This window comes from Alosa sapidissima, chromosome 7 (assembly GCF_018492685.1).
Source record: "Alosa sapidissima isolate fAloSap1 chromosome 7, fAloSap1.pri, whole genome shotgun sequence".
In the NCBI taxonomy this organism is placed as follows: domain Eukaryota; kingdom Metazoa; phylum Chordata; class Actinopteri; order Clupeiformes; family Clupeidae; genus Alosa; species Alosa sapidissima.
The window spans coordinates 12355280-12380785 of NC_055963.1; the positions used below are offsets into that span (position 1 = coordinate 12355280).

General features: G+C 42.6%; 1 protein-coding gene across 2 annotated transcripts in view; it reads left to right on the top strand.

Moving 5' to 3' along the window:
* The first annotated feature begins 6458 nt into the window (after positions 1-6458).
* slc13a3 (solute carrier family 13 member 3) overlaps positions 6459-25506 on the top strand; it is a 23506-nt gene continuing 4458 nt past the window's right edge. Inside the window, exons 1-10 of one of the 2 annotated variants that reach the window (XM_042099233.1) lie at positions 6459-6479; positions 6683-6944; positions 11675-11940; positions 12142-12305; positions 14592-14658; positions 17320-17499; positions 18041-18166; positions 19971-20063; positions 20217-20321; positions 21879-21976. In XM_042099233.1, the coding sequence (XP_041955167.1) occupies positions 6834-6944; positions 11675-11940; positions 12142-12305; positions 14592-14658; positions 17320-17499; positions 18041-18166; positions 19971-20063; positions 20217-20321; positions 21879-21976 (1210 nt within the window). In that variant the 5' untranslated portion in view covers positions 6459-6479; positions 6683-6833. Of the gene's footprint in view, positions 6945-11674; positions 11941-12141; positions 12306-14591; positions 14659-17319; positions 17500-18040; positions 18167-19970; positions 20064-20216; positions 20322-21878; positions 21977-25506 lie in introns of both variants that reach the window. The other variant, XM_042099232.1, reaches the window with a different exon arrangement.

Sequence of the window (25506 nt, forward strand, 5' to 3'; positions counted from 1 at the left end):
GCCTAATGTTATTAGGTTGGATTTTGTAGTCACTGCAAATTTAACACCCTCGTTTATGAAACTGGAAACAATTGAACCAGGAGACTTTGCCAAATATTTGTAATATTTGTAAGAGTAGCCTAGGCTACGTTACACTGACACCATGTAGGCTAACGTTAACATAATGCTCTGAATTCGCGGCCAACATCAAATCCATAGTTCTAACTATTTGTTCACCAAGTCAAAATTTCCTGGTCAACTACAAATAATTCCACTAGGCTACTTTTTATTGCTTAGCTAGACTTTACCAGTTCAACACCATTGACTGTATCTGTTTAAACTGTAACTGTAACAGTTCAACTGTTCAAACTGTAGCGTTAACTGTAACAGTTCAACACAAGCAAAACATTGCGAGCTCAATGCACGTGTGAGTTGTTACGGGAACATACACAGACACCAATTTTAGGAAAAGGGCTGATGTTGACCGGTCTTCAGCTATTTTGCTACGGTTTATTACACATCCAGAAGAATGCATTTGAGTCGTTATAGGCTCTGGCTTATTATGGAGCATAATATAGGAGCAAAGTTATGATCAAAAAAAATATCAGCGAGGATAAATTCGATGGGGCACGTGCCCCCTTTATTTCAATGGGCATGACGCCACTGATGGTGGGTGAATTAACAATTTATTAACCAGTAAACCATAAAGGTAGATGTGACCAATATCACTGAAATTGAATGTAAAGTAAAACTCAGATAGGTAAATATACTGTAACAAAGTAACAAAAGAACAAAGTAAGCTTAACCAAATAGCAAACTTAAACAGGTAACAAGTTAGAATGTCAAATACACCAGATAAAACAATACATCAAATAACCTTTATGAAATAATAATATGGCTCCTACAGACTAGACTAGTTTTGGCCTGCAGCTACATACAACATGCTGTACAAAGCCAGTAGTCTTTTGTACACAATAATATGTGGACCCTGCACAGCGCTGAGAAATGTGTCCCACAAACCGTGTGTCATGACTTTGATATGACCTTATTCAATTAAGATGTCTCTTGTGGGGGAACGATTAGGTACACCATTTGCTGTTGTAAGGTGACAACATTCTGTCTGCTTACAATAAACGTCCTGTTCCCGCCAAAACCACTAAAATCTAACAATGGTTTGGGGTCTTTCAAGAGGGGTTCAGCTGTTCAGCTTACACTAAATTTATGGTATTTGTTTACTTTCATTATTGATCGTTGATATTTTGCATTGACATTTTTGTTATTATTACTATTTTCCTTAATTAAGTCGAGCCATCTCTAGGCTTTTCCCCCAAAATCGCACTGTTCCTACTCTAGAGGCCACTGTTTTTACCCAGTTTGGCCTACCATCAAATGCTTGACCTCTTTGGAAAGCTCAGACACAGTAGTTTCAGTAGAGACCATCAGAATAATTCCAAGGTATGTGTAGATAGATAGATAGATGGATAGATGGATATATATAGATTGATACTTTAGTCATCCCGAGGGAAATTTTTAGAATTTAAACATTTTAGTTAGCTGGCTAGCTAGCTTGCAGCTGGCTGAGTTTGTGTAATTTCCTAAAGTGGAAAGAGATTTTGTTCAGGTCTTAGTAGATATCCTTTGGTTGAAAATGAATCTTTTCTATTCTTTCCTCTTAATTCCATGTGTTGCGACTCTTGCTGGTAACTTTGTTAACTAATCCAGCAGACTATTACAAATTCACGACTGTAACAAAACAATCCTCCGAACTGCAACTCTCGCTTGCCCTCAAACTAGTCCATCTTCCAATTTCCGGTTTGGCGCGTTCAGCTGAAAAAAATAGCTACCATGCGCTACCATGCACTACCCGGCCAAAATCCTGGCGCGCCAGAGAGAACCACGTCATTTTGACGTCACATTGTCGCGCTACCGGTCGGGAACGTCGAGTAGGCTAAGTAATTCCATAAACAGTCAGTGTGCAGCCTCAGGAAACTCATCAACACCATGTACTCTTCTGGAACTCTGCATGTATTTGATGTGTTTTTTGAAGGGCAGACTCCACAAAGGATTTCCTGTCTTCCTTTTTTTCTATTAAGTGGCCATAAGATTGGTAGCACACATTATGTGTCCATGCATTATGCTGGCTCTACTGCCATCTAGTGGCCATCAGATTGGCAGAGCATGCTAGGAAGTACCCATGCTTGTTCATGTCTTGAGACTTCAGGGACTTCATGTATAAAAATGCTGTGTAGAAACCCTCCTTAATTTGATTGAAGATGATTTATCATTCATAGTATAGTTCATACCAATGAAATGATTGGTTGAAATTATATTTTTAACTTCATCAAATATTCCTTGTGTAGGCCCTATACACGCTGATAGCTATATATTACTAATATATTAATTAAGCTTAACCAACTTTATTGTAAGGGTCCTATGGGGAGTGGTTCATATTGTGATAGGCAGAAGCACAGTTTAATAACAATTAGTTAAATAATAATTTGTCATTAACTTTTAGATTAACATATAGTTTGTAAAAAAATATTTAACATTTACATGATGTACTGTAAGAAATAACTGTTAATAAGTGCCAAAAAGACATTTAGTTAACTATTAACAAATATTAATACAATATTTAATAAAATTGTGTTTTTATTTGTTAAAACATTAACATACACATTTTATGTAAACAACTAATATTTAATTAATGATGAAAAAACTATTAACTTGTGCCAAATAGATATTTTAGTAACAACAAATATTAACAAAGGGTTAGGTAATAACCAGTTTGCTATTTATTTGCACCTTATTATAGTGTCAAGTGTTACCTGGTGCGGTTGTAGCTCTGTTCTGGTGGTGTTCTAGCTCTGTTCTGATGCGGTTCTGGCCTTGTTCTAGTGCTGTTCTGGTGCTGTCGTAGCTCTGTTCTGATGCTGTTCTGGCCTTGTTCTAGTGCTGTTCTGGTCCTGCTGTGGCGCTGTTCTGGGTGGGTACCACTGAAAGCAAACACATTGGGTCAGCTGATACACATGCACATGTTCTCGCTCTCACACACACACACACACACACTTACTCAAAACACACACATAGTCTCTCTCTCTCTCACAATCATACACACATAAAACACATACATGCTCTCTCTAACTAACACAAACACACCTACTCAAAATTTGACCACTAGAGGGAGGTGGAGGAGAGTCCAGCCTCCACTCTGTACTGTGATCATAATGAGGAAGAGGAGTCTTGTGATCACTCTGTTCCTCTCTCTCTTACACACACTCACTTTTTCACACACTCTCCGTTACACACATACCAGCAAGGAGACTCTCTCACACACACAGAAGAACTGATGCTGGTCCTTCTCCGGCTGTGCTCTGTTGCCATGGTTAAAATGTTCAGTCAGGTTACGTCATTACCAGAGGGCTAGCGGCTATTAATGAGCAGAACCCCACAACGCAACGCCAGACAACATAATTCCAGGTTACAAATAAAGCAACAGACAAATAAACACATAAATATTTCGAGAGCTCCATCTATGCCAATCGCAGTAATGGCATTACCATGGCAACAGTGCCTAAGAAGCCTGAGCCGTACACACGCTGACATTGAATACAAAAAGCCATCTGTGGGCTCGACATCAGGCCATCAGACGCTTGATGCTTGAAGTACTTCAGAGAGTTATTAGGCTACTACTGCAGCTGTAAATGTCTCCACAGGCTCCCACTCTCCCAGTGGAGAAGAGGGTGGACGGAGAGGGTTACAGCCAGTGGGGAGGAGGAGAGAGGGGAGGAAAGGGTAGAGGAGGAGAGAGGGGAGGAAAGGGTAGAGGAGAAGAGAGAGGGGAGGATAGAGAGGAGAGGAGAGCATGCGCGGATCTATGGGGTGGCAAAGGGTGGCAACTGCCACCCCTGGGACACAGTCTTGCCACCCCTGTTGCCACCCCATTTATAAATCAGATAATATTTTTTTAAGTATATTTTATGTTCATACATGTTGGACTGTGAGAAGGTGTGAAACCCGCACCAAACTCCTCTCAAACAGAAATCGCCGATTTAGAATCCCCCGCCCCCTCACAATGGTTTCAGCCATCACCATCAGCGCAGTGACCCCCGCAAAATTTCACCATTGGCAGCAGATTGCACAGTGCATGCAACTATGTGTCAACTGTCTGTAGGTCTACAACGAAGTGGTAAGTTTGACCACCAAGTCGAAAAAGTCCATAATCAGACCCATAGTCAGTCCATCAGTTAACCCGGCAACAACCTCACTGTTAGTCTACGTCATTTACATCCGCAAGACTTTGTCTCATCAAATTTTTTGATGATGGTCAGGTCAGATAATAAGGGCATGCTCATGCGTAGCTTAACGTTTAACGTTTAAAGTCTATTTGTGTGTGTCGCTAGTTTATAACATTTGATTGTAGCCTAAATACTGCTGTCAATGTCAACCCATACACGTGATAATTCAACACGGGTTCTCAAAATTGTCATGCATCCACTTTCCCAGCATCTATGACTATCCAAATTTGGTCGACATGTCAAATCAAACTAGAATATCTAATCGGTGTCAAGCTGGTGGCGGTTGCATTTTTTTTACCCTTTCTTTTCATATATAGTGTGAATCAATCTACACAAGTAAAAGTAGCCTACAGTTACATGACTGAAATACTACTCAATCACAATAAGTAAAAGTAGCCTACTATTTTCAAACAAACCCTACTTAGAGTAGGCTACTAGACTAGAAAGCACATCACATATGAAGCGTTGTGCATGAGATGTAATTGCTTAGATTCCAGTTAAATCTTCCAGTTTCATTGGGTGATAGATTTCAATCATTTGCTGGTAGATGAACCAACAAGCTGAGGCCAGCACAGGAGTTTGTGTCCTCAAGAAATTAACATGTTGCTTGTTCACTCGTGTTTGAGGTCGTTTTAATAGGATATTTATAAAGGTACTTTAATACAGTATATATGTACTTCCTTATTCACCACTTTGTGAGTGAGTGAGTAGCCTAAATTGTGAATGGCAAAACGTAACATTTGGCACTAAAGATCAGGGACTGAGGGGGACTGATTTCCATTTAGGTTCGTTCTGAGCAAAAACATTATTTGATATCATAATATTATAATATCTATATAATATTAGGTCTTAAAAATAATAGCCTAACTTAAAGGCACAGAAAATGTCCTTGCTTTAAGCCTTGCAATAGCCTAACCTATGTATGGTGCTACCAACTGCATGACAGGCCTATAAATATTTGCCTAGTGTCTTTGGTATCTTATTTCACAAATTGTTTCAGTAATTTAGACTACATACTTGGAAAAGGCAGTTAGATAGTGTTGGATATTAATATTCTTTTTTTATCTACCGATGGCTTATTTTGTATGACTAAATTTGTCCATATTCCCTCAAAACTCACTAGAAGACATCATTTGAGGGTTCATGTTTTAAAAATACCCCCAAATCATCAGAATCTTGTTTCAATCCATATAACCTAAATCTATTTATGGCTTATTTTATAAATGTATCCATATTCCCTCAAAACTAACTAGAAGAAATCATTTGAGGGGTCATTTTTTAAAAGAATTCTCTGGGGGAACATACCTCCAAACCCCCCTAGAATTGCTTTTTGACACTGTATAATTTAAGTACAGACTACACAGACTGTATAGTGATTACACAGAGAAAGAAATTCACATATTAAGACCCACATCATCCAAAACACCAGCTACATCTCCGATTTGCCTCCTACCTCGTGTAATGTAATGTAGAGAACAAAACATATTCAATGAAATCTGTAGAATTTTAAGTTTTGAATAATGTCCATGGCCCCCCTCCTGGAACCTCATGCCAGGAGAGGATGGCCCCTCACCTGCATAGTCTGGATATTAATGTCCAGACAGATGAGCAGGGTGATGGCCTGCAGCATCAGCACATGGCCAGATGAGGCACATCTCAGGTACCCGTCAGGTGGGCCTGCAGGAGGTTTGCACAGGTGGTTAATTAATTGTGCAGCCCTGTGTGTGTGTGTGTGTGTGTGTGTGTGTGTGCGTGCAAGATTATTTACCATCAAAAGTCTGATAGTTGACACAGAAATGCTTGTACTGTTTAAGTTCACTTTCGAGTTGAAATGACATGACAATGAATGTGTATCCTTCTAGGCAGTAGCGGACTAATTTAGCTCACTGAGCATGTAGGCTTTAATGTGATCTCCACCTACATCACTTATCTCTTTAAAAAAAATAGGTGAACCATTGTGGTTAGACTACAAAGACAGTCAAAGTTCAGTTACTTTACTATATTTGAACAGGTCGTTTCAAGTGTCTGCAGACCTGCAATAAAGTTTAGCATCATTCTCAGTGCGAGAATGTTAATTGTCAGGCCAAGAAAACTCACAAATAGGCAAAGCTGTAAGACCAAGGCACTTAGAGAAAAGCTTAGTAAATAAGCTCAACTGACGGGAAAACACTGCATTTCTCAATCTCTCTTTTCATGCGCTATTTGGTAAGCTTGGTACACCCCGCGTGTATTTAAGCAATTGACTTTGTATCAATTGCTTCCCAACTTCTGAAATATGAAATACGCGTGTTTTCCTTTGCCTACGCTACATCAGACTTCTTGCAAAAGCCCTTTTTCGGGACACATGCGGAACTAAAGACGTTCGCCTGAGGAGTTAACGTGTAAGCGAATTGTTAATCTTCCCCCAGGGTACTAAAACAACAAAGGAGGGAAAAGTGGTCAAGTTGACAGAAGTTTTGGAGCCCAACACTACAGCAACACTCAATCCTCTGTGGGAAGTCGGGGGGAAGCTAAAGAAGTTTGGAGTGCAAAAGAGTTTGAAGGAAACAAGACTGAATCATGGAGGGTCTCCGGAGACTGTTGCGCAAATTCATGTGCGTCCGCAAACAACTGATCCTGCTACTGACTCCGCTCGTGCTCCTGCCGCTGGTGTTCCTCATGCCGCCCAAGGTAAGACGCGCACAGCCGCGCAGACAGACCGGCAACCGCGCTCGGACCCACGATCAGCATCAGGCGTGCTCTAAGGGCGAAACCATTCAAACACTAACAAACACGCCAGTGCATTTGTACATATTATGACCGCAGCGCAGCGAAGAAGCGGTCATATAGGTTTAGTCAGATTTTTTTTCTTTTCTTTTTCTTTTTCGCATGGCCAATTTTCCGTCAAGGATTCCTGGGACACTGAAAGACCGGGGTACACGAAACTTGGTGGGCATGTAGCCCCACATGGATAGCATGGAACCATGGTTTTTCGTTTTGATCTGTAGCCCCCCTGCTGGACTGGACCCCCGAAAGGAGGGTAGGGCAGACACAGTTTTCTGTGTCTATCTCGAGAACCGTAGGGTTTAGGAGGACCACCTTTTTTGTATGTTGATCTTAAGGGGCCATGTCAACCCATTCCATAACCACTTATTTCATGTATAGCGCCACCTAGTTAAAAATTAAAAAGCAATCACAATATCTCTGGCTGACATGGTCAAAACTGCACGAAATTAAAAGTGTAGGATCATTATGACACCCTCCGAATGCATGCCAAGTTTCGTGGACTTTCGTTCATGGGGGGCCATACAATAAATTAATTTATGTACATTTAGTGACCATACACCAACAGAGTTTTCTGTGAATATCTTGAGAACCATAGGGCCTAGGATGACCAATTTTTTGCATATGTTTGCCTCCAGGGGTCATTCCATATGCACACATGTGCATAAACAGACACACGCACACACATACATTCACAGTAATCATACGTATGACACATACTCACACAGTAGACATATGTACGCATGCATGCACATGCACACACACAGGCACATACACAGACACAAGCACACACACACACACACACACACACACACACACACACACCCACCCACCCGCACACACATAAACATAAACATGCACACACATGCACACAATTCAAGAATTTCTCAGAATTATGAACAGGCAAGATGGGGGTGGGGTTGTTTAAAATGTATTTTACATGTGAAATCTATGAACTAATCATGTTTTGGTACTTGTTGTCTAGCAGATACCAGTGAGAATTGAGTGTGCATAATAAAATTCAGTGAGACAGTTAGAATCATATATGCCTTTCAGGGCGGTGGTCATATTTTGTACCGCTCTGTGGTACATCTAGTTCTATGCATGACCGTAAGAGTAGGCCTAAATATGTTGGTTTTGTCACAACGTCATCGGAAACGTTTCATATTATGGTACGCACACCCATCCCATCCGCAAAAAATTTACGCGTGTACAATATTTGTCCGTTTCCCGGTTTTAGGTCTGTGCATTGGCCAGCAAAAAAGTAGCCTACATAGCATAGCAACATCCACATGCAATTATACAACAACAAAGTCTACAATGACCTATTCATTTGGACAACTTGATACAGCCCTATACAGGCTAAAGTTACCTTTAGTTTTGTTCTAGCGTAGGCTACCGTGACATCTGGCTTTAAACAGCTGTAATGCAGTATAACTTTCTGAAGCAATTGCCTACCTTGTTCTTGCCCATGTGGAATAACTCCCCTAGCTTTGCTGCATCCAACCTTTGTTTTCGTCGTTTAAACTTGTGATACCTATGAATCATGGACCATGATGAGTATTGAGTTAGTGAATTAGCTCAACATTGTGTGCTGATAACCAGATAACCGAGTAAAAGAAAACTACAAGTAGCCTACCCAGATAGCAAAATCAGATTGGCAGATAGCGCACCGCTGGTATATGCCGCCGGTGGCCACTTGTGGTCCGCCGTTGGACCATCATCTCTTTAAATTTAACTTGTCATGAATATAAAGAAAAGTTAATAAAATTATATATGGAATATAACTGAACAAATGAAAAAGATTTTAGACCAATAGTGGCAACATATTGGGCAATTTGTCTGCAACCCGCCAGCGGAACGCCAGAGAACCGATGAGCAAAATGCCAGCGGACCGCCAGCTATGCCCCCAGTGGTCCGCCAGCCTCTTGCTATCTGGGTGCGTGCCTGCATGCATAATATTCTCTCTCCTGCTTAAACAAAATGTGTGCGCGTTAATTTTGATAACGTGTTCACTAACTTTATGTAATAGAAAATTGTAAATAGCCTGATGGCATGCAGCTAATGGGATACTGTGCATAGTTGGGAAGGTATGGTGGGCCAATTGTTGTAAATACACACACGCACAAGGGAAATATTCTCTCGTTGTTGAGTAGCCTGATGGTACGCACAGTGCATACAGACGTACACCTGCAGGCGCGCCTATTTCAATGCTTTTTGGGGTTTGTGGAAGCAGTCGTGTGTCTATCTTTAAAGCAGCGTTTCTCAAACTGTGGGTCACGGAGACATGCCAGGTGGGGCGTGAACTGACGTGAAAAACAGGAGTTTTTTTATTTCTTTTTTTATCTGTAGCTTGGGCCCAGGTAGCACCCGATGCGCAATGGACGCACTGTGTCATTCACAGGGAAGCGCTCGTGTCAAGGCAGCTTAGTTAGTCCCGACCTACATGAGATTCTGAACGTTGTTGTGAGAGTGGTGAATTTCATCAAAACCATTAAAAGCGCGTCTATTCTCCGCACTTTGCGAAGAGATGGTAGCTGACCAAAAGGCTGTACTGTTTCACAGCGAGGTAAAGTGCTGTTGCGCGTGTTTGAGCTCCGAGTCGCCTCTTCTTGGAGGGAGAGCTCATGTTTGAATCTGCAAGCACGTTCCCTAATGAACATTTCTTGACGAAGCTGGCCTATCTTAGTGATATATTTGATATATCTTAGCGATACATTTGAGTTAAATGTCCAGTTACAAGGCAAAGACAAGCACCTACCTCACCTAGCAAATAAGATTACTACATTCACCAAAAAAACTTGAGTATGGGATAGGCGCCTCGATCGCGACAGTATTATGCCTTTGAGATTTCTGAGCGAAATCGCTGAAACGTCTGATTGGGAGGCACTCTTGTGATCCCATGTATTAAACAGTAGGCCTCTGCACATCCCTGCAAAGTTTATTTCAAAAATATTTCCCAACCAGCAGTGCTCAGTATGACTGGATTATGGATCCATTTAATGCAGCATGTTGGTATTTCATTGAATATATTGTACAATGCTGTAAAATGGCCTATGCTTCTTAATATGTTGCTGGAAAACAGAAATATGTGTGTTATGTATTTATTTATTATTATATCTGCAGCACCAGCTGATTTTAACTCTGTTGAAGAGGATATATTTAGAACTTGTGATTATTTCAATAAATTTGACAATTTTAAGCTTGACCTACCACTTTCTTAGAGCGATGAGGGACAGGTGGGGCTCGAGAATGCCCCCTTGATCAAAGTGGGGAATGAAAGAAAAAGTTTGAGAACCACTGATCTAGTTTGTTAACTACCACAGTCACGAGTTGGGTGGCGATAGTCTGTCATTTTTAAAAAGTGGGTCCCCAGAAAAAAAGTTTGAGAAACACTGCTTTAAAGCATGTTTTTGTGGACATCCGAACACCTGTCCACGAAGCTTAGATGGTGCTGCGGACCTCCAAGCGAATATCTCAGTGAATTTTGTACAAAGTTTTTTTGTACCCAGTTGAGTTCATTTGGGTGCACAGTCTGCTGTAGTCGTAGCTGTGGTGTGTTTGATTTCCATGTGGCCGGGGATGACCCTGAGAGTTGATGTTTCCGCTCTTGCTGCGGGGCCCAGCTGGGTCAGGGGGGGGGCAGGGGGCAGTTATCTGGACGCAGGGCTGTAATTATCATCACTCTTGAAAACACTAGATCACTACTTAAAAAAGGTCCGGGACATGTTCCCACAGAAGCAGATTTGCCTGCTGTGATTGACTGGCTAGAGCGGTGAGGTACCGTGATTGGCTGGCCAGGGCTCTGAGGTGCTGTGTTGTGATCTGGCCTCAGCAGGACGTTGACAGGCTGGTCACACACTGGCTTCAGCTGGCCAGCCAAAACGTCTTTGAGCCAGCAAGACAATCTCTGATTTAACATATTCACAAACTCAAGCTCTCATCAAGTGGAGCACACACACACACACACACTTATCCACACTTACCCCCCCACACAGACACACACTTACACACACACACACTTTTGCACACACTCACACACTCAAGCTTTCAGGTGGAACACACACACACTCACGCTCTCGCACATTCACAACACACATTCAAGCTCTCATGTGAAACACAAACACACACACATACAGTACAGACAAACACACACACACATACAGCCAAACACACACACACACACACACACATACAGTACAGACAAACACACACACACACACACACACACACACACACACACACAATCAATCTGTTGTTCAGCCAGTGAGCTGTTGAGCATCTTCATGCTCAGTATGTGTGCAACCCTGCATGTGGATTGTGAGAGCAGGATAATCAGAAGACTAGACTTGGCTCCAACTCCAGTAGGACATCAATCCTACCACTGTCATTGCAACTGTCATTATGTCAGAGTTGCTTTGGTGTCTGAATTGTTTGTGTGTGTGTCTTTGGCTGTTTGTGTGTGTGTGTATGTATCTGTGATTTTGTGTGTGTGTGTGTGTGTTTGTGTATGTGTGTATGTATCCGTGATTGTGTGTGTATCTTTGTGTGTGTATTCATGTGTGTGTGTGTGTGTGTATCTTTGTGTGTGTGTATCCATGTGTGTGTGTGTGTGTGTGTGTGTGTGTGTGTGTTAGGAGGGTAAATGTCTGTATGTGGTGCTCCTGATGGCGGTGTTCTGGTGTACGGAGGCTCTACCGCTGGCCGTGACGGCCATGTTGCCCGTCTGCCTCTTCCCCACCATCGGCATCCTGCCCTCCAAGAAGGTGTGCCCACAGTACTTCCTGGAGACCAACTTCCTGTTCCTCAGCGGCCTGCTCATGGCGTCCGCCATCGAGGAGTGGGGCCTGCACCGCCGCATCGCCCTCAAGGTCCTGCAGATCGTCGGCGTCAAGCCAGCATGGTGAGAGCACAGCGTGTGTGTGTGTGTGTGTGTGTGTGTGTTTGTGTGTGTGTGTGCTACGCTTCTTTGTATTTTGTTACTCTCACCAGTCTGACCTCATGCTTGTGTGTGTGTGTGTGTGTGCATTGGCGTGCATGTGTGTATGTATGTGTGTGTGTGTGTGTTTGTGTGTGTGTGTGTGTGTGTGTATCCCAACCTCAGGCTGATCATGGGGATGATGATCACTTCCTCCTTCCTGTCCATGTGGCTCAGTAACACGGCAACCACAGCCATGATGCTGCCCATCGCTAACGCCATCCTGGAGAGCCTCTTCGGGGACCTGGCTACGCTCAAGGAGAAGTGCAAGGTCCAGACCCCTGCAGAGGGTCAGTGTGTGTGTGTGTGCATGTGTGTCATTTACCAATACATCTTGTTTTCTAAAACGAAAACCCTAGTTCTGGTCCTTGTTAATGATTGGCCGAATCGCGTTTGATGCTGTTGTAAAACCCAACACCATTTTTCACATTGTCCGTATTCACATTGTCCGTCAAAATGAAATGACAAAAAAAAGGGCCTGGTAAGTCTCTATATACTAAAAATAATACCAGCTAGATTTTTGATCATGATATAAGATCAATAAACCTTGGTTAGAGAAGCAGTTTAAAAGTGTAAAACTTTTATCTAATTTGGATCACTTGACCAATGTGGTTGTCTGTTCGCGGTTTGCATGGGCAGTGACTGGTTCGTGCCAGAACAGGGCGGTGGTAGTGTAGAGGCTAAAGAGCCAGGTTAGCATGCAGTAGTAGTGTAGTGGCCAAGGAGACTGGCTAGCATGCAGTAGTAGTGTAGTGGCTAAGGAGCCGGGTTAGCATGCAGTAGTAGTCTAGTGGCTAAGGAGCCAGGTTAGCATGCAGTAGTAGTGTAGTGGCTAAGGAGCCAGGCTAGCATGCAGTAGTAGTGTTAGCATACAGTAGTAGTGTAGTGGCTAAGGAGCCAGGCTAGCATGCAGTAGTAGTGTAGTGGCTAATAGTAGTGTAGTGGCTAAGGTTAGCATGCAGTAGCCTGAAAAGCTAGGCATATCAAAACTGAACCTGTAATAACTGCTTTGGATGAAACCATCAGTCAAATGATTACAGTAATAATAGTTCAACTGGTTCCTCAGCAGTAGAACGTGCTGGAACCGGCTGGTGTGGCTCATCAGCAGAACGTGCTTTTCAGGTTTCCAGGATCCTGTGAGGACTGATGATATATAAACCAAAGTGGACTCTGGTCTTTCACCCTTTTCCACTAGTTACTTCCAGTACAACACAACCCAATCAATAACCAAGAGGTGATTTATTAAAATACACCAAACTTTTTTATGGAGGCCAACATGACGATGGGTTTTATGTGGAGACTAACGTTACTATGGGTCTTATGAGCGCACACACATGCACACACACAAGGGCGTAGGTGGTAGGTTGGTCTGGGCTTTGGTGGGGACACTACCCACTAACCCCCCCCCCCCCCCCCCCCCCCCCGAAAAAAAGCCACTCAACTCTTTCACCAGCCACTATAGATAGGCTATATAAAATGATTAAAATGTGCTACTGTCCAACTACTATCCATGATTAAAATGTGCTACTGTCCAACTTGATCTAACTATACACGTGTAGCCTACATAATCTGATTTTAATATGTACAGATATGTAGGCTATATTTAACATTTAACATTTATTTTCTATTTGGTCTGTTATGAAATCATGCATTGACCCATTTAAGCACAGCTCAGTTTTAAGAAACTTAAATACTGTACATGCATGCTTAGCATTTTGTGAAAAGAAATCATTAAGGCTACATTGACAAACTCTTAACCGTGAGCTGACTGTATATTCTCTGATTCTAATCATTACAGATATCTAGGCGATGTAAACACAGCTCAGTTTTAAGAAATGCTTAAAGCCGAAAGACCATGTTGAATTTTTCTACAATTTATTTCAAAACCGGATTACTCTGGAACAGCACGGGAATGCATTACACCTTTGTGTTCGGTAAGGTCTGCTGTTTATTCTGATATATGGTTTGTCATGTGTTGCGTGAAGAGTGTGTAGGCCTACGATATTCCACCGAGACAAATGGATGTGGAGATGGGCGCAGAGAATTATTAAATTTCTCTAAAAGTTATTTTTTTTCGCGAACTGTTTATCACAGAAAATAGTGGCTAGCTAGCACCGTTTAAAAGCTGAGAAAAGGCTCTATCATGTGACACATGTGTGATGAGTAGCCTACTTCTCGAGGAGTTCAACAGAGAAGAATGGGTGAATTTGGACGCCCTTCATATGCCTTGTAGTGAAGTGAAGCTGAAGCTCTGCGCCATGCTGCGCAGGAGACTGCGACCCACTGGTAGTTATTATAGGTAACTTCAAATCAGCGCGATTTACCCTTATAGGCTACTGCACATTACAAGATCTGTACGAGATGATCCGCAGCACTGAAGTGAGAAATGATTTAACTCTTTGTGTAGCGCATGTGACCACTTTTTTCCCCATCTGAATATTGGTGTGGACATTTCAGTCGTAATTTGACATTGGTGCTTCAGTCCCCACGCAAATCTACGCCCCTGCACACACACACACACACACACACACACACACACACACACACACGCTCACACAGTCTTTGTGTCTCCACAGGTGAAGTGAAGCTGCATGTCCTTCCTTCAGAGCCGTCAGAGAAGCACATCCTGACCATGGAGGATGGGTGAGTGTCAGCATGTAGTTGTCCTGATGCGGCCCTAATGTGGCCCTGAGATCACGACTAGAACTCCACTCTGGGCCCTTAATGGCCTGACTGACTGATAAGAGTGTTGTGTCCTATGTGTGTAATCATTAGCTTCACTCCTAAACTCAGATAGAGAACAGAAACTGACAGAGGCTACATGAGCCCATGAGGTCTGAATCATACACACACACACACTCACACACACACACACACACACACACACACACACACACACACACACACACACTCAAACACACACACACACACACACACACACACACACACACACACACACTCAAACACACACACACACACACACACACACACACACACACACACACTCAAACACACACACACACATATACACACTCACACACAAACACATAGAGGCCCCCCCACACCCCCTCGATGGTCCCAATAACACCATGTGTGTGAGACAGACAGATGAACACACTGGCAGAACCACGAGGAAAGGAACAAGAAGGATAGATAGAGAGACATGACACATGTGCAAAGTGATGTACACAATGCAAAGTGACGTGAGTGATGTACTAGTGCAAGAAACAGAGAGAGAGAGAGAAATTAGAGAGAGGGGCAAGGAGAAAGAGAGAGAGAAAGAGAGAGAGAAGAGAGGCGGCAGGGAGAAAGAGAGAGAAGAGGGGCAGGGAGAAAGAGAGAGAGAAGAGCAGCAGGGAGAAAGAGAGATTTTCCTCCATCCTTCTTTTACCTATGGATATCTTATGATTTTATATACGTTTAGATCTATGTATATTACACATAAATGTCTATGCACTGTTTTATATGACTGCTTTGGCATGCATGCAAATATTTTGTCATGCCAATAAAGCACCTTTGAATTGAATTGAATTGAGAGAGAGAGAGAGAGAGAGAGAGAGAGAGGGAGAGCGAGAGAAACCTGGCTGCCAAGAGAGCTACGAATATGTGGTGACTGTCAGGTAGAGAAGGTTGAGACAGAGGAGCACTTTCTTCTACACTGAGCAAAATATGACAATGTCAGACAGACCTATTTCACTAGGCTTCAAAATATTGTGGAAACAAAAATACAAATACAAAAATGTCTTTATTTCAGTAAAAAGCTGTATCTAAACACATGAAACATAATAGTATCTCAAATTCTAGCCACATATACCATTTCAAGGTACCTCAACCACTCTAAATGTAAATGAATTAGGCTTCTAATGCAAATAGGTCTGGTAACCATTTGTTATTCTATATGATAATTAAGCCCCCCCCCCCCCCCCCCCCCCATCTCCCTTGCCTGGGATGATTCTCCAACCCGTCCTGGGTGTGGCCACAGCGTGGACCTTTTGCTTGTTACCTTGATAAGGGTCACTTATCACACTCATGCACACAAACACACATGCAAGCACACACAACACACACACACACACACACACACACACACACACACACACAATCCTACCACCCAACTATTATTTGTACAACTGTTCATTCTATATTTACATTACAGCTCATTGCTCCTTGTTTCCTTTCTTCTGCTATATTAGAGAGAGAGAGAGAGAGAGAGAGAGAGAGAGGGAGGTGGGGGGTGAGAGAGAGGAAGATAGATATATAGATAGATAGATAGATAGATAGATAGATAGACAGATAGCTAGATGAGAGAGAGAGAGAGAGAGGGAGAGAGAGGTATGTGCTGAGATAAGACACATGAAGGCCACAGGAGCCGTAAAGGAATGTGGAGAGGGTGGAGTTTGTTTACCCCTGATAGACAGATAAAAAGAGGTGTGTACTGTGGTAATTGTGCGTTCCATTTGTACAAAGGGCTCTTTTTTTCGAGTAGTAAGATGACCGAAAAAAAAAGACGAAGTTGTGCAAAATTATGCGACGGCAGGCCCCCCTATAGTCGTCTGACGATATGAAGCGGTCTTGTACAAATCAAATGGCCCCTAGTTCACGGCGAGTTCTGACGACTTCAGTTACATCATTTCACAAGTTACGGGTTGTCACACACCATCACCACATACAAATGGAAGGCACGATAAGACCCAGGAGCCCTGAGAGGGAGGGGAGAGAGGGATGATAGAGTTTGTTTACACCTAATAGAGGGGCCCCATGCAGACACAGCAGACACAACAGGAGGGGTCAGGGTCACATACTCTCTCACACACACACTCTAACACACCATACACACTCATTAAAAACGGATTACAGTTTAAAAAACGGTGTGTGTATGTGTGTGTGTGTGTGTGTGTGTGTGTGTGTGTGTGTGTGTGTGTGTGTGTGTGTGTGTGTGTTTGTGTTGTTTTGTTTATCCTTAATGTGTTGAGTATTAGAAATGGAAGGACCTGTAAAAGTAGGTGAGCCATGTAGACCTGTCACCTTGGCAATGGCTCTTCCCAGGGTATTTGGATCTTGTTTTCCTTGCTTGCCTTTCGGATCCAAATGAAAGCATTCCTATGTGTGTACGTGTGTGTGTGTGTGTGTGTGCATGCGTACGTATGTGTGCATGTGTGCGTGCATCCGTGCTTGTGTGTGTGTGTGTGTATGTGTGTGTGTGTGTGTGTGTGTGTGTGTGTGTGTGTGTGCATACATGTGTGTTTGACTGTGTGTGTGTGCATACATGTGTGTTTGACTGTGTGTGTGTGTGTGTGTGTACAGGAGAGAGGAGGTGGAGAGGATGGAGACTGCCTCCCCTGAGGAGGTGCGTATGGAGGCTCAGTACCAGCTGAAGGTCTGGAAGGGATTCCTCATCTGCATCCCCTACTCCGCCAGCATCGGGGGCACCGCCACACTCACGGGCACCGCACCCAACCTTATACTGGTGGGACAGCTCAAGAGGTACCACACACACACACACACACACACCCTACGCTACCAGCATCGGGGGCACCGCCACAATCACAAGCACTGCACCCAACTTTATACTGGTGGGACAGCTCAAGACAGACACACACACACACAGATAATGATTCTAACTTGGCGCTTTGTATTGTTTGGCTGCGTCATAATGTTATGTGACATGGTGCCGTTCCTTCATCCAGCATTCTTGTGATTAAATTTCAACATGCATGCAAGTCACACACACACACCTGCACCCTGTGCTCTGTTCTAAATTGGTGGTTGCCCTGCGCTCATTTCGGACTGCCTGCTGTAGTAATCCTGCACTCCTCTTTCTCTCTCTCTCTCTTTCTTTCTTTTCTGTTTTTTCTCTCCCTCTCTCTCTCTGCTATCTACTCTCCTCTCTCTCCTTCTCTCTCTTTTCCCCCCTCTCTCTCCCTCTCTCTTTATCTATCTCCCCCTTTCTCTCCTTCTTTCTCTCTTTTTTCTCCCTCTCTCTCTCTCCCTCTCTCTCTCTCTCTCTCCCCCCATCTCTCTGCAGTTACTTCCCAGAGTGTGACCTGATTAACTTTGGCTCGTGGTTCGTGTTCGCCTTCCCCCTCATGTGCATCTTCCTGCTGCTGGGCTGGTTCTGGATCTCCTACCTCTACGGGGGCATCAACACCAGGTTAGGGGCAACAATGGGCATCAACACCAGATCAGGGGCAATAAGGGGAATCAACACCAGGGCCCAGTTTCCCGATAACGATCTTACGATCGTTCGTTTGGTTTTTCCGACTGTTTCCCGAACATGCTCGTAGCGTGAACGCACGTGGACTGCTCTTAAGATGCTCTTAAGGGGAGCTGTCCACGTTAATAGTTCTGAAATATCCTCTGATTTGATGGTGATGTCAGGTGACTGCACGTCACAGCTATAGGCCTACCGTTTAAACTTCGGATCTACACATCAATTCACATCAATACGAAAATAGAAACACTTTGACATCTGCATGTAAGCATCCCAAGTAGGTTATATACCACACACAGACATAAATAATTGTAATTATTTAAGATTAGATTGTTGCACCATGCAATACTTTTTCGCTGTGTCACTTAAGAACATGTTTGAAGATAAGAAAGAAGTCGAGTAAGAAAGTGAGGAAATGTGTAGGCTTAGATTTTGATGCAGTAGGCCAACAGACTAAACCACATGTTCCTTTCTCTGCTTGTACCCTTATAGGCCTAATAAAATATAGCCCTCACTTAGCAAAGATAATGGCAAACTATTCTGGCAACGTCTCGTTTCATAACTTGATTGCATTTTTGTCTGCTTTTCATCACATTATTATGACCATTAAATGTAGGCTATGCTGTTTTGCACGCTAAAATCTAATTCATCACAGGTAAACACAATAAAGAATGGGAACGTAAGTTGGATTATGTATTCTAAGTTGTAATTCCTCTGTATGTCCTGTTGGTGACCTCAGTGAGAAGTACTGTTAAGACGCTCTTAGCCGGTAACGAGAACTCTGGAGCACTCGTAGATCTACGAGTGTTTTCACAACGTTCTTAAGCTACGATGGTTTCGGGAAACAGTCGGCAAATCTTAAGACGTTCGTAAGAGGGACTTTACGACGCTCTTAGGCTTAAGATGCTTTCAGGAAACTGGGCCCAGGTCAGGGGCAATAAGGGGCATCAACAGCAGATCAGGGACATTAAGGGGCATCAACACCTTCTTAAGTTTATCTTAAGTTTAGTTTCATGTGCTCACTCAAACCTTTCATGTGCTCACTCTAAACTTTCCAACCAACAACTTTCATGAGCTCACACAAAACATTCATGTGCGCATATGAAAAGGTTTTGTGTGAGCACCTGAAAGTTTCGCGTGAGCACATGAAAAATCGGCTACTGATGCTTTGTAGGTTTTACATAGAAAAGCAAAGAAAAGCCTTACAGTATTAGTCTATAAAGACATTGTTTGTAAGTCAAAATTATATTAGCCTACTATATGATGCTGCATAATATAATGTTGACTTACATTCAAGTCTTTATAGACTAATAAAGCCCATTGCTCTCCCATGTAAAACCTACAAAGCATCAGTAGCCGACTTTTCATGTGCTCACGCGAAACTTTCAGGTGCTCACACAAAACCTTTTCATATGCGCACATGAAAGTAGGGGCAATAAGGGGCATCAACACCAGATCTGGGGAGATAAGGGGCATCAACACCAGATCAGAGGCAACAGCTGTCTTTATGTACTTTAAAGGGAGGCTCGCATTCACCGAATTAAAAAAAAAAACCCTGCTCTAAGTATATCAGAGCTTCCTTCTCTCTTCTGTGAAAGACAGACATAGACTAAGCTTATTATTGCTCAATGCTGTGATTCTCCAAATCACCACCCACTCACTAGAGAACGCATATACAGTAGTATTTGCAAGTAAGTGGTGATGGCCTGTATGCTGCTGTACATTTGAGTTTGTTTGTTTACAGGTTGTGTATAAGAAAGCAGGATGAGAGGGCCGCTGCAGAGGCAAAAGCGCAAGCGGTCATCGATGAGGACTACAAGAAACTCGGACCTCTATCGTATGCACACACATTGACACCCAATATAATACACACACGCACGCACACACACACCCTATATAATACACACACACACACACACACACTACATAACACACAGACAGACACACACATTTACACAAACACCCACTCACACAGTTTGTGTCGCGGCAGGTTTGCGGAGAGTGCCATCGCTTTCTTCTTCATCATCTTCGCCTTCCTCCTCTTCACCAGAGATCCCAAGTTTGTCACTGGATGGTCCGTTTTCTTCAACAAAGGGTGATACACGCACACACACACACACACATACACACACACACACACACACTCTCTCACACACACACACACACACACACACACTCACACACACACACACACACACACATACACACACACATACACACAGCAGGGCCGTAGTCACCATAGACATTGAGGGGGACGTGTCCCCCCCAATATTCAAATATGACCAAAATGTCCCCCCCAATATTCGGACATAGAAAAATAAAGAAAGAATAAAGCGCTATACTAGGCCTACAGGAAACCAACACGTATCTGAAATGTAATCAAACGTAAATAACGCACAAATTAGTGACCTATGGTTCCAGAGTAGCCTACACCCCTGAGTGGTTTGTCCTGGTGATTTTCCGTTTTTCGTTAGTGGCGTGCGCTATCAAAAGCTTCCATTTACTGCACCCTACTGCGGTGAGGTATGGCTGTCAACAATATCGCAAAAGCTACCGGTACAATTTTCACAAAACTTCTTGGAAAGGTGTAGCACAGGCTAAGGAAATCCCATACATGTTTGGAGCCGATCAGACTGAAAGGGAACATTTTCCATATTGTAGCCTATTCTCGCAATGATAGTGAAAGTGAAACGTTTTATTTTAAATGATCCTTTCATGTCTTTCAACATAAATAATGCATTCATATGCTAGTAGTAATGCCAGAAATTACCGTGTATAGGCCTCTTAGAAATGATTGTTGCATCTTGCATATTATTTAGATGCGCACTCAATCACGCATCCATGCAGGCAAAACGTGATCTGGCGACGTTTACAATACGTGATAGCCTACAGTTAATGTGAATCGCGGACAATAACCAAAGAAAGGAATTTGCACCTCCATTCACCAATTAAAGGCTGTAGTAGGCCTAGTGTTTCTACATGTTGGCACAAAACGTAATTTCTGTCAGAAGCCAGTCTATAATGCATACAGGGGTAACATGAGGTGAGTCAGACAGAAGAGGGGCCTGTCTTAGTAGCCTATTCCTGAATCCTGTCCCTTTCAAACTACGTTAAAATTGTGTGATTAGCCGCCAGCATAATAAAATCTAAATTAAAAGACAAAATCTTATTAGGCTCCAAACCTATGAGTCTAAGCCTTAGTTTAAAAAAATCTTCAGGTGTAAGTAATAAGTCAAAGAACCACATTCTGTGTAATATAGAGGTTATCATAAGATACTGTAGTTTGTAATTTCTTTTAAAGTATACATTTTGAACACAAATGGAGTCACAGGTCCAGGGACGGACCAGTGAAGCTTCTTCTCCACCCTTCTCTTTTCAGGGGGGGGGGGGGCATCTGTGTCCGTCAAAAGTTTGGAATAACCTAATTGACTGACCTAACTATAATATTTTTGCATGAAATGTATTGAAATTCTGTTTGGGGGTCCCTCAGACCCCACCACAGATTTGGTCCCCCCCAATGTTGACATCATGACTACGGCCTTGACACACAGACACATTTGTTATGTGTATAATGTTCAGGTGTGCATGTGTGTGACTGTCTCACTCTCTCTCTCTCTCTCCTGTGTGTGTGTGTCTGTGCGTGTGTGTGCAGGTACGTTTCGGATGCAGTAACAGGCGTCATTATCGTCTCCATCTTGTTCTTCTTCCCTTCCCAGAAACCCTCCCTCAGCTGGTGGTTCGACCCCAAAGGTCAGTCTGTATGTGTGTGTATGTGTGTGTATGTGTGTGTGTGTGTGTGTGTGTGTGTGTGTAAATACATGGTGAGGAATTTTAATGGAGCAGCTTAGCTTGTCTGAGCCCACGTTGTTAGACTGTGTTAGAGTGAGTGTGTGGGGGTAAGTGTGTATGTGTGTGTGTGTGTGTGTGTGTGTGTGTGTGTGTGTGTGTGTGTGTGTGTGTGTGTGTGTGTGACATGTTATGAAACTGTGTGTGTGTGTGTGTGTGTGTGTGTGTGTGTGTGAAAGAGAGAGACTGTAGACCTACTGTTTCCCTGATTATTGTAATCTCCTCAAACTATGCACCCCTGACTCTTTCCATTCAAACATTCACCCTATCTCTCTCTTTTCTGTCTCTCTCTACCTATCATTTCTGTCTCTCTCTCCCTCTCTCTCTTATCTCTCTCTACCTATCATTTCTGTCTCTCTCCCTCTTTCTCTCTCTTTTTTCTCTCTCTTTAACTCTTATCTCTCTCTACTTCTCATTTATCAATTCAATTCAAAGGTGCTTTATTGGCATGACAAAAAGGGCATTTGCATTGGCAAAACAATCACACAAAACAGTGTGTAGACATTTATGTGGAACATCCATAGATCAGATAACCATAGGGGGGGAAAAAGAATGAAAGACAAAGGAAAAATAATACAGTCCACTGCAAGGGTGTGGCCACTGAGCCTGTACTTGGTCAGGATTTGCCTCTGCTTTGTATCTCTGACAGAGATAAGATACTAAAGTTTAGTTTCATGTGCTCACATGAAACTTTCATGTGCTCACTCAAAACATTCATGTGCTCATGCAAAACTTTCATGAGTTTACACGAAACCTTCATGTGTGCATATGAAAAGGTTTTGTGTGAGCACCTGAAAGTTTCGCGTGAGCACATGAAAAATAGGCTACTGATGCTTTGTAACAGTGGTCCCCAAACTTTTTCTTCCGAGGGCCAGCTTACTATGCCTGGCTCTAAGAGAGGGCCAGAGACTCGGAGTATATCAGTAACCATAAATAGCTTAGTGCTGTGAACAACAGCAGTCTACCTTAGTCGAATATTCCATTACATTTAATCTATAGGCTATTGCAATTTAATACCATTGTTAGCTGTGTTTATATTGCCATCATGCCATATCAGTGTAAAACTCAAATTAAATAATACTAATAAAAAGACTTTTGCATTCCCAAAAGTATATTTTATTAAAAATGGGTGAACTCTGAACTCTGAAAATGTAAAGTTCTCAAACTATGAAAATTTTATGAAGCGCTGAAGTGGTCTGAAATGACCATCATTCTAACTTTCACTCACCTGAACTTGTGACCTCTTTGTAGGCCTATGAACATTTGAACGAGTGAATACAAAATAGAAATAATTACAAGTATATAATTATTATAAGTCCCAGAAATATGACTTGAATAGAAGTTAGTTAGTTATTAACAATTAATTGATAAACTTTTACAATACTTTGAGCACTGATGCAGTCAGCATAGGCCTCTTACGTTGTTTGCAGGTAGGCCTACATTTCATTCCGTTTTTGATGGCAAACGCGAAACAGCGCCAAAATAACCACCAGTGGACAAAAAGAGTATTACATGTGTACTGTTAAGACTCGCCATAGAGAATGAATGGGGGAAAATACGGAGGTTATAGTTTGACGATGTCGTACTCCCGTGCGGGCCGGTTGCTATATACCACGGACATGTTTTGGGGGGCCACCCAAAATGAGGTGGCGGGCCGTACCCGGCCCGCGGGCCGTATTTTGGGGACCACTGCTTTGTAAGTTTTACATGGGAGAGCAATGGGCCTTATTAGTCTTTAAAGACTTTGTTTGTAAGTCAACATTATATTAGCCTACTATATGATGCTGCATAATATAATGTTGACTTACAAAGTCTTTATAGACTGTATGACAGCCAGGGAGGGGAACTGACTTGACAAACAGTGTCAGTGTTGGGGAGGAGGGTGGACTCAGTAGGAGATTTGGTGGATGTAAGAATGAGGAACATGATGAAATCCATCCTCAGGAACAGGAGCCACCTGCATGACACTGTGGTTGCCCAGCAAAGCAGCCGCAGTGACCGACTCCTCTCCATGAGCTTTTTTTAATGAACTGTTTTTATTAGTGTATTGCAGTGTGAATGCTTGTTGGTAGACAACACATGGCTGCTGGACATTTGAATTTGAATTTGCACATGAAAGTTTTGCGTGTGCACATTAAAGTTTCGCGTGAGCACATGAAAGTTTTGCGTGAGCACATAAAACTAAACTTTAGATTATTTTTGCTCATGTCCCCTTAGGGGTGCCGTACTATTTAGGGTTAGATAGAATTTCATCCTACTTTGGCTTGTTGTTTGGTTTCAAATAATCTTCTTTTGCTTGTTTGATGATTTTATTGACACAAATTTGTGGTTTGGAAGCAGAACTGGTGTGAGCGTATTGTGTGTTAGTTTGTGTTACTGAGTTAGTGAACTCTAGTACCAGCTGGCACAGGGGACTCGTTTCTGGGTTCAGTTCCTGGGTTTTTAGTTTTTTTTAAAAACAATATATATTTTACTCTCAGTGCACTGTCAGTTTGAATAATAACTCACAACCTTTACTGTTGGGTTTTCAGGAAGCGCTTACTGGACCTTATGTATCCATGTGACTGTCCTCTGCTTGCTTTCACTCCTTGAAGTTATTTTCCCAGATTGTAGGTTTACTTTGGAAGTAGGAAATAGTAGCCTAATAGCTGGCCCAGAAGTGTGATCATGCGTATCACAGTAGGTCTCCAATATGACCCAGGGTCATGCAATGCTGATGTACAACAAAGTGGATTAAATTCAAAGTGTGATATTTCTGTTTATGTTTATCACTGATATTGTATAGTTTAGAAGTATAATCAGAGACTTTCTAATGAGGAGACACAGCACTCAAAACATCCTCCATAGAAATGCATGGGGTTATGGCCGTTGTCTACACATATCCCACCCCTTCCTCGGCAAAACGTCGGCACGTGAATACATTGAGCCAATCATGTGGTGTGATGTGAATATATTGAACCAATAACATGGTGTGTTGTGAAGACATCATGCCAATCATGTGTTGTGAACTCGCCACTGGAGCATAATTGGTGTCGTGAAGCCTTGCGCACACGCATTTCTGCTGAATAGGATGCCCTATGAGTGCACAAAAAGCATTGCAATATGGCCGGCGAGTGGAGGGAGTTGCCTAAAAGGACTTTGGTATAATCTAATGGCTAGACTACCAGGCTCTAGCCTACAGTGTGCCAGTTATTCTCCGCAACTTTTCTAGATGAGGATACAATTGGATAATCTATCATCAAAATTAGATTAACCAAAACATTTTGTAAGTATTGGAACACGAAATATGTACCAGATAACCCATAAGGATTTTTGGATCAATCCACTCTACGCTTTTGGGAAAACAGGAAACAAAGTTGGGCCTTGGTTTATCAGTGTGTGTGTGTGTGTGTGTGTGTGTGTATGTGTGTGTGTGTGTGTGTGTGTGTGTGTGT